This window comes from Perissodus microlepis, chromosome 15, assembly GCF_051167445.1.
Source record: "Perissodus microlepis isolate ML-2025 ecotype Zambia chromosome 15, ASM5116744v1, whole genome shotgun sequence".
Classification (NCBI taxonomy): domain Eukaryota; kingdom Metazoa; phylum Chordata; class Actinopteri; order Cichliformes; family Cichlidae; genus Perissodus; species Perissodus microlepis.
In genome coordinates this window covers 21,111,925-21,128,302 of record NC_140475.1, presented here as the reverse complement: position 1 = coordinate 21,128,302, position 16,378 = coordinate 21,111,925, and the positions used below count along the sequence as shown (strand labels likewise).

Sequence of the window (16,378 nt, the reverse complement as noted above, 5' to 3'; positions counted from 1 at the left end):
TGATATTGGGCAACCATTACCCTTTTTTTTTTGTTTTATTTCTATACATATGATTCAAGATACTGTTTTATGTCAACTAAAACTCAAAGAAAACATGTACAATATCGGCATTCACAAAAACAAATACAACAGCAAGAATGCAGTTTTTCTTCCAGTTCCACTTCTGGTAAGCTTCTGAATATGGATTTGAACTGTGTTTTATTGATTTTTTTAATGTTTTTTTTTATAAATGCAAATGCAGATAGCAGCTTTGGGTTGCACCCCTAACATCCAGGGACTCAATGAAGATTAGCAGTTTGCATGATGCAGTGGTGAAGCAGGAAGGATAGGCAAAATCAGCCCTCTGCTGCTACGTCTCACTCTCCTCTGCCCTTCGTCTGTTTGGCAGGAAGACAAGATCTGTTGAGCTTCAGCCCACAATCTGGACACTCAGGTCAACTCCACCGAACACACACACAAACAGCGAGTGAGAGAGAGAGAGAGAGAGAGAGAGACCAGTGGCAGAAACCTGGCAGTGCTAAGAAGTCCTCTAGCAGATTTTTAAAAAAGAGCTTACCATTTGCTTGTTCCTTTGTGAACTCCAGCCAATTCAGAAACAAACCTCCTTTATTATCATATAACATAGACTAAAGCACCGCTGTGAAGGATGGATTTGAATGTTCAGGGTCATTAACCTGTCAATTTAGCAAAGACCTGATATGGCAGAGAAAATTCACAGAAGGCGGAATTAAAATATATAGAGAGATTTAAATACATTTCTGATCTCTCTGTTGGGGAAAAATTTCATTTCTCTCTCAGAGCTCCTGAGTGGAGTTGACAGTATATCCTGCTGAGAGTTTAATTGGTGTAACCTTTCCTCTCAGTCTCAGTTTTGTGCAGGAAATAAGCTATAAGGTTACTTTAGATACCTGGGACACTTTGTCAGTGTTCATTGCCTCATTATATTTTTCAAGCCTCTGGTCTTTTTACATAAACTGAAGAATCTTTATAATTAGGAATGATTTATATATGTAAATGCCATATTTTGGCATAAATTGCTGCTCTTCTCGAAGATGTGCATTAACAGCCTTTTACTTGCAATTTGCTCTGTGTGCATTGATTTGATTCATTGTATTTAAGTGCACACCAAGGTTATACTGATGAACACTGAATCGTCATGCTGAGGGAGGCTTCAAATAAAACACGGGTGCGTGTTGCACCTGCGCAGGCTGAGAGGAAAAAGATATGAACTTCAAACGATGATTTCTTACTCTACATGCGAGCCAGTTTAGCTGCAGGTGGAAATTTTACCATGAATCTCATCCCACTTCCTCACATGCTTTACATTTATAATGCTGTAGGTGAAATCCAGGATTTGCAAGTAATGGACTACATGTAGTTAGTATTATGTAATCAGATTATAAAAGCTAAGTAGGTATAATCAACTTAGATAAAAGATTTGTAATTATTTTATAAGTGGAATGTTAAGGATACTTTGCTTGTGATGGAGTGCTTATGATGAAAAAGGCATCTGACATATACATATGGCTATTTATAGTTCTATATATTTGTGTAAATGACTTGATTTGAACTGTAAGCTATGTTTTATTTGCAGAAAAAGAAAAAAAATAGTATTTTAGTATAAGGTGCAGTGCATACATCTGGTGGTAGGATTACATGTTGTTTGCATGTTATCTATTGGATCATGCTTCTAATCTCCATGACATTTTTACTAAGTAACTGAAAATCTGAGCCAACAATTATGACATAAAGTCTGTGATAGAAGCCTACCCAGAAATTTAAGGAAATTAATAAGATTGGTTATTGAGAATCTGTTCTCAGCAGGAATCAGTTGTGCATTTTTCTCAGGAATCTCTTAAAAGCGCTCGGCCTACTGCACCTTAAAGCTTCACAAGACTTCAGCAACACAGCACAATGCAATTTCTCTGCAAAGTTATTTAATATACAATAGACAACAGCGTTTATATTTCTGCTAGTGCTTTTTTTCAGTGTGTTAGTGTTAGATTTTCCAGGCCAATTGGTAAGCAAATAACACCTGGACCATTGAACTGTTGCATGAAAATGAAATAAATCCGTAACTAATTTTTTTATGGCAATCATACTGTGTTATGCCAGAGAGTATTTTCTATCATACGTTTTAACCATGATAGCATGAATGTGCTAAAAATAAAAGTAGCTAAGAAGGCTTAAAAAAAGAGCACATCATGCATGACAAAAACAATCATAGGGGATGCTTGAACTAAATGCTGGCTGTTTTAAGTGTTGTTTATCCATCAGGACTGTTCTGGTGAGTTTCTCAAATTTGGCAATATCTGTCCTCTTTGAAAACTTATACCAAAAAAATGTAGATGGATAGCACTACAAACTGGTGAAAAAAAACAAACATATATCTAACATTATGGGCAATATTTGTTTTTAAGGTAGATATCAAAACTAGAGAGGGGTTTAATATAAACAATATGATCCCAGAAAGGAACAAATAGAATAAACAATTTGAGCATCATTACAGAGCAAATGAGTCTCATTGTTTAAAAGGTTTTGGAAAAAAGACAGATGAAAATGTACTGAGTGGATATAGAGCAACAGCAGGAGGAGGATGACTCTGGAGTCCTTGATTGGATAAAAGGCTCCAGGGAAATAAAAGATGGAAGTGGAGCCCAAGGTTGAACCAATGCTGCGTTTATTCTTTAGAAAAGTGGAGTACAAAGGTTATTTTATTGGAGGAGCTGGTTTGTTTTTCAGCATGGGTAAAAAAATTCAGCCTTCAGGGATCATCGAAGTGGCACTGCTGTACACTCCTGTCCCAGAACGGTGACAGGAAACAGAGCATTTTCTGTCACTTACAGGAAGATCCACCCTTCGTTTCCCCCTCCTTTTTTTTAGGTTCAGCATTAACTTCACTCAGACGACTTTGATAAAGAACAGACCAGCAGCAAACAATGTTGTAACTCCAGGCTACACTTTAAACCCTGAGAAAGACAAGAAAAAAAAACACTCAAATGGATGTTGTCTTTTTTCTCTCAGAAACTCACTTTTACTGGAGGACACGTTTACTCATCCCAGTTCAGATGGGAAGTGACAGAAGCAGAGCAGAGAATAGAGAGTGCTCATCAACCTGATCTGTTGTAGAAAGACTGAAAAAGCATGACGGAGCGAGACAGAGCGAAACTATGACCACAACTCAGAATCACAGAGTGCTGGACGACACACGTCAGATTTGGTTACGTCTGCTGCTTGCTAGTGGAGTGCTGATAGACTCGAACTCACCGACAAAACTCTTGGATGTTACAGATGTGTTGCTGGAAATACTGGGATGCAAGTACGCCGAGAGGAATATATTCTAAGAAAGGATTGTTTGCAATGACATTATGTAGAAGTCAACAACAACACCCTTAATGACTACAAAGATTAGGAAACAAAATGTATTTATAGCATCATGAACAGAGTTTTCGGTGTTTTTATTATAAATGAAAAGATAGATGTCAAGAGATAAACCGTGATATTTTATGAGGAAGTTATGAGTTATAGAGAAGTTTGTGAGGCTGCTAAAGGACATGTTATCAACTGGTGCAGGGAATAGCATGACAGTGGTGAGGTGTGCTGTAGGAGTAACAGATGCGTTCAAAGTTGGGGTGGGATTACTTCAGGGATCACCTCTGAGCCCCTTCTTCTTTACAGTTGTGATGGACAGGCTGACAGATGAGGCCAGGCAGGAGTCTCTGTGGACTGTGATGTTCACCGATGACATTGTGATCTGCTGTTAGAGTAGGAAGAGGTGGAAGAGAGCCTGGAGAGGTGGAGGTATCTTCTGTAGATAATGGGAATGACAAGTCAGTAGAAACAAGACAGAATACGTGTGTGTGAATGTGAGAGAGACGTGTAAAGGTGAATGTGCAAGGAGTAGAATAATGAAGGTGGGTGAGTTTAAATACCTAGGGTCAACCCTACAAAACAAAAGACAGTACACAAGACAGGTGAGTAAGAGAGTGGAGGCAGGGAGGAGAGTGTGTCAGCAGTGATTTGTGACTGAAGGATAGCAGCAAGTGTGAAAGTATGGGCTTACAAGATGGTAGTGCGACCTGCTATGATGTATTGTCTGGAGACAGTGGCACTGACAAAAAGACATGACAACCAGAAGGCACAGGATTAGGAATGAGTATATCAGAGGGACAGCTCACATTGAGCAGCATAGAGACACAGAGAGAGACAGAGCTGAATGAATAGTGGATATGCTGGACAAGGGGTGTTAACGATGGAGCTGCCCGGCAGCAAGAAAAGATTCATGGATGTAGTGAAGTAGGGCGTGCAGAGGGCCGGTGTGACAGACGCAGATGCTTGGATGAGGGTGGGATTGAGACAGATGATCTGCTGTAGCAATACTTAAAGGGAGCAGCCAAAACAAGAAGATAAAATAGTGTTGTGAACAGTACATATTTGAGATATATTTACGGTATTTGTATAGCACCAGTTTAGTTTTTTCACCTGAAGGTGATATGGATTATAAGATTAAAACTCTACAAAATTTGAAACTGAACCTCACAAATCCATTGATCATGTACGAGCAGCACTTGGTGATTTTTTACAGAGATCTTCAATGAACAGTTAGGGTTTAAGAGGGAAAATAAAACAGAAAAACATAGAAAAACCACAGGCAACAAGCAAAACACAAATGACAAAGACTTCAGGCTTCACAATTGTTTAATCCTTTGCTTCTCCATCTTTTGGCACTTCTCCTTCAGGACTGAGGTGGACTATATTCATCCCTCATAAGTCAAAACTATCACCTCTGCCTATGAATAATGGTCTAATATTACCGTATCCAGCCTTGGAGTCCAATTTTACCATGTACACTATAGTCAAAGTCAAAGTAAACTTCATTGTCATCTCTGCTATATACAGTTCAGTATATAGAGAGACGAAACGACGTGGCTCCAGTTCCATACAGTGCAAAAGAACAACAATAAATATAGGAAGACTAAGAATAAGAAGAATAAATATATATACACTTTGAGACTGAGGTAAGGGGAGTAAATATACATTTTGAGGTAACAACTTTTAACAACTTAGTAAGGATTGCTTGTCCTCTGAATTCAAGTGACTGAAGAGCACCTACAAAAGGAAAATTAAATCCAGTCTGTTTCAACTCAATGTGTCAGAGATGCTTTTCATGTTTTTTTACAAGCTGAATTTCTGCAATAAGTTTACTACTTTCACTTGCTTGTCCAGAAAAGCTTCAGGTCAGCATGGGTTAATGATAAAAGCAAACTCGGGGATGTTGTGGATCTGCTTCCCATTGTCTGGCTCCATCATGTCTCGAGCTGCTGTCACAGCTCCCGTTTGATAAACTAAATAATAAATGAGCAGGCTGTGACTTACAGTAGCTCTGTGTGACCTGATCTTACAGGTTCAGCAGGTTCAGACATAAAATACATGGTTTACCCACCAAAGATCTGTCTGTCTTGTTTTCTGTTGCTGTGTGAAAGCTGTTCTGAGAGAAACTCTTCTTCTACTTCTTCTTGCCTGCTGCTGTAGTCTTACCTGAAACTGAATCAAATTGTTACTTATGTTATCAGAAAATAGAGCTTGATCAGTTTTATTCAGTTTTGTTAATAAAAAAACAAAACAAAATAAAAAACAAAGATATTGTTAGGATTGTTCTGCCAACATGAAACTAAAAAAAGCGACTCCTTAGCTATGACTCCCTTTTCTTGGACATTTGGTCCAAATTGTGTTTTATACCCACAACATTTCCACTCAAAAGACTTTCTCACCACTTTATGTTTTAGCTTTTCCACATTCAACACTTTGCCAACCTGCTGGGCTACAGTCCAACTATAATTATATCCAATCAGAGCTGCCTGCCCACTGTGGAGCTCTCAGCAATCCTGAAACAATTATAGTACTTTATGACAATGAACCAGTGGTTAACATTTTAAAAGGTTCTCTTTGCAGCCTGTATCACCGGTAACTTTCAGAGTATCTGTGTCAAGAACATTTTACTCTTTTACTTTTTATATCTCAATTAATATATCTGGTGAAAGGTTCAGAAGAAAAAGCTGTATGATTATTAAGTGGACTAATATATCTAAGGGAAAAGGGCATTTTGTCTAAACATGCAGTGTTTTCTTTAGATCACCTAATAAAGTAAATTTGAATAAATCTCAGAGCACTGCTGCTTTTCACACTCCAGTTTATCTCTTGATCCAACTATTTTTGAAAGGTGCATCAGTACTACAGTCATTAAATATTCACCTGCCCTGACAGTTACATAATACCTTTACCGACAAACTCCTTTCAGTCATGCTGGGTAGCACTCTGAAGTGTTTCTCTGTAAACGCTGTTTTAAACAGCAGGTAGTGTTTTCCTTTTGCTTTGAGAAAGACTTAAAGTCAAACACACCAAATGACAATATCTTGAAAAGAATTTAAAGCAGCAAGGGTAGAAAATATGTGGAAAATACTGCGTACTAACTCTTACTGTTTCATCTTTCTTTGGTCTCCTTTGAATATCAGAGCCCTGCTGCTTTTGTTTTTCCTGCGTGTTTGGTTTGGTTTGGTAAATTGCCTTTGCTGTCATTAAATTTCAAATTCAGTGACTGATGAGTGAAATACTAGTTAGAGCATGTGAAGAACACTCACATTCAGAATGTGGTTTAGGAGTAGTTTTGCAAGGTTTTTTGGCTTTTTGTTGTTATAGGTTGTTATATATTAACATTCTTGATTATAGTGTCTACAAATTCGTTGAAAAGACCAAGAGCAATCATATTATCTAATCTACTGATCCTTGTAACATTTATTATGCAATATATCTTACATAGTAGTGTCACAGAACCTCACTTATATCCAGAAACCATTAAGCAGATCAGTGAGCTACAATGTTACACTCTGTGGCACACTGGCATGTCCCGTAATCACATTAAACACACTGCAGTTTATTTTAACTCAATCTGCTGTCATATTAATAGTAAATGTACATTCGTTCACTGAAGCAAATAGCCCTAACCAATGCTCTGATTTCTCCTATTTGGGTATCATTTCATGACATGCTACGGTCATGTATTCAAGAGTGATGGAGAGACCCAAATGCTGATAACTGAAGCAGACTAAATTAACACACAACAAGAAGTTTATGGAGGCTAAATGTCAGGATTTCAATAGTTCAAAAACAAACAGAAACACGAAAACCTTGAGGAACAAACAATGAGAAGACAGGGGTGAGTAACAGACAGAGTAAGGAGAAGCACTGAACTGTTTATGCACATGAGGGTTAGCAGGAAAGTGGAAACAGGAGGGAAACAAGACACAGCTGAACTTAATCTAGACAAAGAGAGAAAGTAAAAGTAAATGCAAGAGACAAGAGACAAATAAAACAGGAAGTGAGTGACGATAAGTGAAACAGGAAAATAGAGAGATATAAGTTAACTTTACAAGCGGGATAACAGGAGGATGAGACAGAGGGAAACCCTGAGGGAATTAATAACTCTAGAAATATGCTTGGGATAGGCTCCAGACCTCTGAATTGGATAAGTGGGAGAAAGTGGATAGATGGATATAAATACAAACAATAACTGAAATTCAAATATTACAAGAACTGAAGTCACATAATGCTATTGAATAAATGGAAATCCCACCTAAATAATAAATAAAAAACATGGAAAAACAAACAATAACACCTAGAGCAAAAAATTAAAGTTACCAAAAAAAGGAGAAAAGAGCAGCGATCGTGAAAAATGCCAAAATGGGAAGTAAAGGGGATCTATGATCCAAATTTCATCTACATATTTTTATTTTCAACCTGTACTTGAGTAGCTTTGCATATTTCATGGATAAAAATATTATCTCCTGGTCTTTCATCCAGCCCCTCAGTTCATCCATGATCTGATATACTGACGTTTTAGCTCCTCCCCTTTAGGTTTCTACTGCCTCTGTCAGACAAAAGATTTGTTTAGCAAGTGTTTGGGGGCATTTAAGGATATCCATCTCATCTTTAAAAGACTTGGAAAATGTCTATATAGATCAAATAAAACTAAATGTGTTTTCGTTATATTACATGATGTGGTAGATATGGATATTTTTTTATCTTTCTTTACAAAATGTATGGGCTATGCCTGAAATTAAATGTCAGCAGGCAACAGAATATTTACATGATGTCAAAGAAAATTTACCTCATAAGGTTAATGAGGACACCATATGTTGCTGTGTCTGCTTTTGTGTGTCCTGCTAGCATCTTTTAATTTATAACATTTATGTGCAGGTACAACAGATGTAAATTAGCCTTTTGGCTGAATCTCTCACATTAGCAGCATCCTTACAGCATGTTTAACATGTGTTGACGTTCATAGAATAATAATGGGTTAAGAAACTTGAGGAAAGTGAGACTGAAGATTAAATGAATGTAATAGAACGTGTACTAAAAGATTAGCTTTGCAGCCCATATTGATTTTTAAATATTTGTCCTTATTTACTCCAGTAATGACATCCAAATGCTATAAATTGAAAACCCTGAATATTTTCTGGTTTTCTGTCTATTAAAAGACACATTTGGTGTCCTTAAGGAAGACTCACTACTTCAGTCGCCACAGTGCAGCTTATAATCTATCTGAACAGACGTTTCACAGAAGAAGCAGCTGTGGCTGCTGCTGATTGGCTGACTTTATCTGTTCTTTGCTCCAACCATTACGGGCAAATCACATGTCATTACTGCTGTGTGTCTGTGCGCCTCTGAACAGACACGGTGTGTGACCCACAGTGTTCGTGTCAGCCTATCAGTTCATGATTTATGATACCAGAAGCCCAGAAACACTGGAGAACCTATGCTGATGTTGCATTTAAGTCATGTGGGACAAAAGAGGCTGTCATGGTTACAACGTGAAAAGCCTGATTACTTTTCGTCCCACTTCACAGATTTTTTTTTTCTGTGCATCCAAACGTTGGTTTGTTTTCCTCACTCATTCCCATCAGTTTACAGGAAGTTAAGGTTTGTCATAAATAATATTCTTAATGACTATCTAACACATTTCTTGGCTTGTCAAACTAATTTCCTTTAATATTTTGTTATTGTTAAATCATCCAAATAGTCTAGCATTAATTTTGACCTTATAAAAGGTCAGTGCTTATTTAGTGTCATCAGAGCTTTCAGGAAAATCTAATACTGCCATTTAAAACTATTGCTTAAATGCTGATTTAAAAGGAATATTTAAAAGTTATAACTCATAATATCTCTGTTATGAAAATGTAATAAAATGCTCAGCTATTCGCCAAGGCAAATCCACTGCTAATTGTCTGCATAAGTATTCCGAGTATTCACTAAATATGAGCTCCAAATAAAATCTTGTGATTGATACACAGTGTTTTATTTCCTTGGGTGGAGCAGGTAAGCATCACCATGGCAGAATGTGCTGGGTTTTAACACATAACAAACATGCCCGGCTCTTACAGCTCAAAGTCACAGTGGGAGGGAAAAATTAAGTGTTTTTTTCCTTTTAGTATAGTCTCATTTTAAGAAAAATGAAGACTAATTCCCAGTCATTACTGTAATTACTGTAGACAAAAAAAGCGACCATCACCAACAAGATTGGCAGCTTTTGTGCTGCATTTTGCAGGTTGTGGCCCCAGGTTAGATTTAGACGGAAATCTGTTGGATTGCCTCATGTCACTAAGCAGGAGGTTGGTGCTGCTTTCTATGGCGAACCAAGCTTTGAAGAGAAAATCATTTCTAATGTGTTTATCCTCGTTGGTGAAGCCACAGGCTCTCGGGAGGGGGGGGGATGAAGCAACGTCTAAATGTACAAATTCAGCCTTAATAAATTGAAATAAATAAATAAAAAGTCTCCTAATTTCCACATGTTCGCTTGGACCTGTCTCCATCTGCTGTCACCTCTAATTCTTGTCAACCTTTTGCAGTAACTGAACACACACAGCAGTGACCTGGAGCAGGAGTCCAAAAATAAATCCCCTCACTCGCTCATTTGCTTAGAATCGAATTTTGCCTCTCAGGAGCCAAACATCAAAGTAAATGCAGAAGTGGTTTTGACTGTCTGGTTTCTGGAATTTGGCAGCTTGGATTTACTGGCTGCACAGCCGGTGTTTTGGGCACTTAGTTTGAATATGTTTTTTTTTTTTTTTTTTAAGTTAGACCAGGTCATGGCAAAAACTCTAGGTGAAAAAAAAGGTTCCACTTAAACGCGGGGTAGGCCAAACAGTCCAAGAAAATAACCATTTAGTAAACTGCAATTCAAGTGCTCTGAGAGGGAATCAAACTGTTTTCAGACTTTACCAAATCTACCTCCTGGCATGAGTTTCTGAGTTCTATTACTACCGTTTTTCTCGTTTGGTGGTTGTCTCTGAAGTATTACCCAATCATCTGCAAAGTTTATATAAACACATATTAAAAAGGCAGAGCCCACGGTGACTCACCTGCCTTTGGTGAAACACTTCATTGACGTAACAAGATCTTCGATGTACTGCCAGAATCATACAAATGAAAATGACGAATAGAAAAAATAGCTTAACCTAATAATTTTAGCAGTAGTTCAAAAGACAGTGGATCACTTTTGAATTTACAGACCAAATTTTGCTATTTTTTAAAAGTCTCCAGGCAAAGACCGCAATTTCCCAGTGCCTGATCATCCTGCCATCTCCCCAAGAACAGATACAGTTGCTGTGGAGCAGAAGGGTATTAACATTCTCTCATTAGGAGAGCACTATCCACTTCTAAAATGCATGCTGTGTGGCCGACACACAAAAATTAAAACAGCATTATAACTGTAGGTTACACACACACACATGCACCAGGGAGTTTATTTTCCACTTTAGGAGAGGATTTATCCTACTATAATTAGTGAACATAAGTGGCCAGGTATGATAAGTCATAAGTCAACTGCATTTCTCTTTTTTTCTTTAGGCTTATAGTTGAACTAATTTATTCTGTTTTTAAATGTTAATCCTCCACTCTTCAACGTTCCCTTCCCACACGCAGCAGTATTTTACTGACAAACACATACACCGGGTCAAAAATAAAATAACAGTTGTCTCCCTGCAACCACACAGTCACATTTAACTATGACAGAAAATCATACTTCTGTTTTCTCTTATTTTGAGAGGATGACCGACCTAAACCCACATGCCCACATATGAACACGTGTAGGCAAACAAATCTATGTAGCAACTTGATATGAATTGTTTTAGTATTTTTTTTATTATATTATGATGTTTGGCCTTGTGGGAATCTGTAATATTCGTTGAAAAATGTTTTTACCATACCATTTCATAAGTCACATGCAAGATTTTTAATAGTTGTGAACTTTCTAGTGGATTTTTATTCCCTGGTAAATACAGATTTTGTTCTATTTTGGGATTTATAAAAGGGGACACAACTAGGTGATGCTTCAGGAAAGACAAGTCATACAGTAGTCATAGTCAGAATCTGCATAATGACATACACCAGCCTTCCCTTTGTGGCTTGTAAAGAGATTTGTCTGCTCAGCTGAGTGGAAAACAATGTAAAAATCAACCTCAGCATCTGGATTGAAGTTAGATTGGACGAATACTGACTCAAATCATCTGCAAGCTCTTGTGTTGGACTTGTCCAATGAATAATATTATATAAAATCTGTCTAAAAGTGTTGAAAATCAATTTTTTTCAGCTATTCTTCATCCATTCATATTACCTCTTGCTATCTCCTTGGTGATTCTTTTCACCTATATTTCATCAAAGGAAAACAAAAGCTGAACACCCCAAAAAACCCACCTTCCCATTAATTTAAGCCTTTAATTCGTTCTCCATCCTCAGTCCTCGAGATCTTCTTACACCTTTCCCTTTTGGATCTCCTTTTATTCTCACTGTAGTGTCCCCAACCTGTATTTGAATACCTCCTCCCTCTTTCTTTTCCTTCAGATATCACTTGTGCGAAGGCAGATCAATCCTTTAGCGCCTGTTTCTTTTTCTCCTCCTTCTGTCCCTCCAGCGCAGCAGAGGGCCTACATCTCATATTCCATTTTTACTATTTCATGTATAATGCAGTTGGTCCCTTCATCAAAGTGAAAAAATGTCTGTCAGAGCAGAGGGCAGGCCAGAGGTTTAGAATCAAAAAGAAGCACTGAGGGGTCTGACAGCTGAGAGACGAGCTGTCCGACCTTCACTGGACCAAAATTTCTTTGTTATTTCTTATCATCTGAACATGAGGTTGAATATTTTTGCAACAAATACACAACATCTGAAACATTAACCAGCATTTCTTGTGCAATGTTAAGTTAATCCTTGTTTACATGTTTGAATATGTGTAGGCTACACAGAAACAGACAAATGAAATCATCTTAAACGTACAGCTTTTGTCATATTTTAGAGTTTCCAGAGGTGAATGCAAAACACTGGGGGATGTTAGCTGGGTAACAAGAACAATCAAAATAAAAAAGTAAAACTAACAGCAAAACACAAGTGATGGAGAACTATCAAAATAAAACAGGAAGAAACTCAACTGGGGATCACTAAACACAGAGATAAGGATTTAACAAGATACAGGAGGATACTGGAGAGGCTAGGATAATAAACCGGTACACACAGGATCAAATATAGATAGGCTGGAGTGGTAATATAATTGGAATTCTAAAATATTAAAAAGCTCATTATAGTAAAGTAAGAAATCAAACTCAACGAAACCTCTTGAAACTGAAAACAGTAATAAAACCAAGCGTTACAGTACGCTCCAGCAACACAAAGACCCTAATCAAAAGTCAGTACTGAAGACTGGAAACAGCAAAATCTACAGACCATGACAGCTTTTTAAAAATGTATGAATGAGTGCATTAAACACAGAGGACACATTTTTAGTGTTGTCCACATTTTTCAACAACAACGAAGTTAAAAGAAAATTTAAATTGCAGGAAATGATGGAAGAAGAGTAACTTTGATCAACTTCATGATATTTAAATAAAGTATTTATTTATTTAGCAACTCTTAAGATTGAGGATATTTTCTGGAAGAGTATCCTGTACTGATATCAGCAAGATTGAAAATGCATGTTTTTCAAAGGCAGGGGAAACCAGAGCTACTAGAGGAAAGTCATGCAAACACAGCGAGAACATGCAAACTCCACACAGAAGCGAGCTCGTGACCCTCTTGCTGTGAGGCAACAGTGCTAGTCACTGAGCCACTGTGATGCTAACAAACAAACATGACAGAAGTGCTGCATTAGGTTTTGACTTTCTTAGACATTTTTGTCTCTTCCATCCACCTTGGAAGTAGGTCAAGTTGTGCAAGAGAAAGGATGAATGGTAGAAAAAATGTGTTTGAAAAGATTTTCAATCATTTTATGTTTATATTATGAAAAAATCACTAGGGGAGTATGTTTGTCAAAATGCTGAATACTGCATCTTATTATGAAACTTACCATCCATCTTCTTCTTCGTATCTAATTATGGGCTATCCCAGCTGTCACTGGTTGAGATGCAGACTATACCATGGCTGCCAGTTTGTCACAGGGCATTTGGACATATATAAATATACAATGTAATAAATATATGGAATTTATATTTGGCAAATGGCACATCTTATGTAGTCATTGAAACATTTCTTGTCTTGGAATATTTGGTGTGTTGGTGGTGCTGCTCTTTGCAGGGAATGAAGATTTACAGTAAATGATGATTGGCCCATTGCTTTGTTGTTTAGAGGTTAATTTTGGCGTGATTGTTACTCTAAAGGAAAATTCTGAAGGTTGCCTCAATTAATATAAATCATTCTCTGATCCTGAACTAACCTACCAGTTCTGTTAGGTTTGTTGTAAATATAGTCGTATATGTCTTTAAATTTTATATGGCTCTAGATCAAAGCTTTGTACAGTGTGTGAGCTGACATTACTGCTATCAGAGCAAAATCACTTGAAGTGACTTTGGGCCATGATGATTTATATCAGTCAAATCCTGATTTACAAAGCTGCACTGACCTCAGACACTGTCACTGTCTCTCCCACACATTGCCAACATGTTTTATATAAACATTTTCCCCAAGCCATTTTTATCAGCCAGCTCTGTTATGTCAGATTGCTGTACAGTCTTCACCATACTGCTGGACTACGGCCAAACGATGATTCATACACATGGACTGGAGCGTAATTATTATAATGGTGTCCACATTCTAGGAATCACTGAGTTAGGCTCAGAGTACACACACTAACCTGTATGAACAAGGCCTCATTTCCCTCTGGGCTTGTCCTGCAGCCACTGCAGACCATTTCCTATTGACTATGAGGTTAGAGGCCATTTACAAAACTAATCTAATGAAAAGAGACAGGAAACTCACTCAGGTAATTTTTCTTTGACTCGTACTGAAACAATGGTGAAAAAACTCATTTTGATTAAGACTGGCACTCTTTACAAAAGGCTGCACAATATAATGGTGATTAATGAATTTGCAGCAGAAGTTTCCATGGCAATATGTAGTTTACAGTTTATCTTGTATCCTTTGTTTGGTGTGCACTGTTTTGCATATGTTTTTAGTCACCATATGAACTCGTTTCTGGTCAAACATCTTTCACTGGTGATATTTTTCTGCTATTTTCAGTCTTTCTGCTTGACATATAGAGTTGTCTGTTCTTGTTCGTCAAAACGAATAATATCACAAAAACAAAAAAGTAACATAATCTTAGGTGAACATTAACAGGTTATTAGAATTTGGAAACTGGCAGGAATATTATATAAGGGCATAGCTCAGTACTGACAAACAACTTTGTAACACACACACACATACACACACACACACACACACATATATATATATATGCATATATATTTACACCATATTCTGCTGACCTCCAGATACCATATTCATCTGTTTTGTTTTTTCTTGTGTTTCCTACAGGACAGTTTTCCTGCCAGGTTTGGAGGGATCCACTTTGTGAACCAGCCCTGGTACATTCACGCTCTCTACACCGTCATCCGACCCTTTCTTAAAGACAAGACAAGGAAGAGGGTAAGCCAAGAGATTTGTCTATAATCCGTCTTTCAGCTGGTGCAAAATCAGGTAAAAAAGCACCCTCCAAACTGGGACCACAGACAGTCTAACAGTAAAAATAACCACACAGAGAGCCATATTGTTCTTCTCAGAGGCCCACTTTAATGTGGATGATAGGTGAAAACTATTAGCAAGCTGGAATTCATATGGTCTCCTTTTAATAAAGTAATTTGGTTCTGATTGTTTTGTCTTTTTCTTTCTAAATTTGAAATGGTAATGACCTATTCAGCAACCTATAAACTTAAAAAATACATACATGCTAAAAATAGAATATAGAATTAGGTTATAACAAGTTGTGCTACTCAAATTTAATAGGAACGATGACATTTTGGGTCTGGTTACTGGCCTAATAGTCAAGCTTTTTTGGGCTTTGTGATCTTTTTCATGGTTTCAAGAAGAGAAAAGAAATTGAATGTGGAGAGAAAAATTCCAAGAATTTCAACATCCTCGTTCCAACACAGCAAAATCAAATGAATGGCTTGTAACTAGACCTTTGCCAAACTTGATGTCATGCTGAAGAGGTAATTCAACCATTTGATTCAGCTGCGTTACAGTAGGGATGCAAAGCTGCAGGACAGTAGCTCTGGAGGACTGGAGTTGGAGACCTCTGGTCTAAATTGTTTCCCTGTGCATCTTTTCCCTTTGCAGATTTTCATGCATGGTAACAACCTAAACAGCCTCCATCAGCTCATCCACCCAGAGATCTTGCCATCAGAGCTTGGTGGGATGATGCCACCCTACGATATGGGGACATGGGCTCGAACACTGCTGGACCACGCATATGACGAGGAGACTGACTACTGTCCAGAGTCCTACACCCTGTCAGTACAAGACCTGGAGAGAGACCTGGAGAAAAACCTTTCCCCAAAGACCATGAAGAGGTTAGCTTACCATCTTAAAACCTCCACAGTGGTTTTTATTTACTGTAGTACTGTTTTTGATTATTATTAGTTTTAAGAATATATTATTAAATGCTTTAGGACCCTCTTAATGACAACCAGAGCTACTGTTTTTTCCTGAGGCTAAGGAGTCCCACCCAAATATTTCACAGCTGCTTCAGGCTTAGGAACTACCAGCTAATACATTTTCTCAGAGAATAATGCAGGTTTAAAAATTAAACAATGCACAAAAAATGAATAAAATGCTTGTTTTACAGTAGGATATACTGTGGAACTAATTTGGTTATCTTTGCATAATTATAGTAAACAAATGACATAATAACAGAACTATACAGATTTTATCTCACTGTGGTCTTCTTGTGATCATTGTTTCAGCTGACGGGGATGAATATGCTCTAAATGGTTCCATCTGATTTTATATTCATTAGATTTTTATTTAAGCAACTAGTGTTATTTGGCTGGACCTCTTTGTG

At 37.5% G+C, this 16,378-nt stretch overlaps 1 protein-coding gene across 3 annotated transcripts in view; it reads left to right on the top strand.

Moving 5' to 3' along the window:
* LOC146372127 (clavesin-2) overlaps positions 1-16,378 on the top strand; it is a 66,982-nt gene that overhangs the window by 20,133 nt on the left and 30,471 nt on the right. For all 3 annotated transcript variants that reach the window (XR_014802702.1, XM_084952726.1, XM_084952725.1), the window contains 2 exons: positions 14,854-14,964; positions 15,655-15,887. Coding sequence is in view for 2 of the 3 variants with exons in the window: in XM_084952726.1 (XP_084808852.1) it covers positions 14,854-14,964; positions 15,655-15,887 (344 nt within the window). In the remaining variant the exon portion in view is untranslated. The remainder of the gene's footprint in view (positions 1-14,853; positions 14,965-15,654; positions 15,888-16,378) is intronic.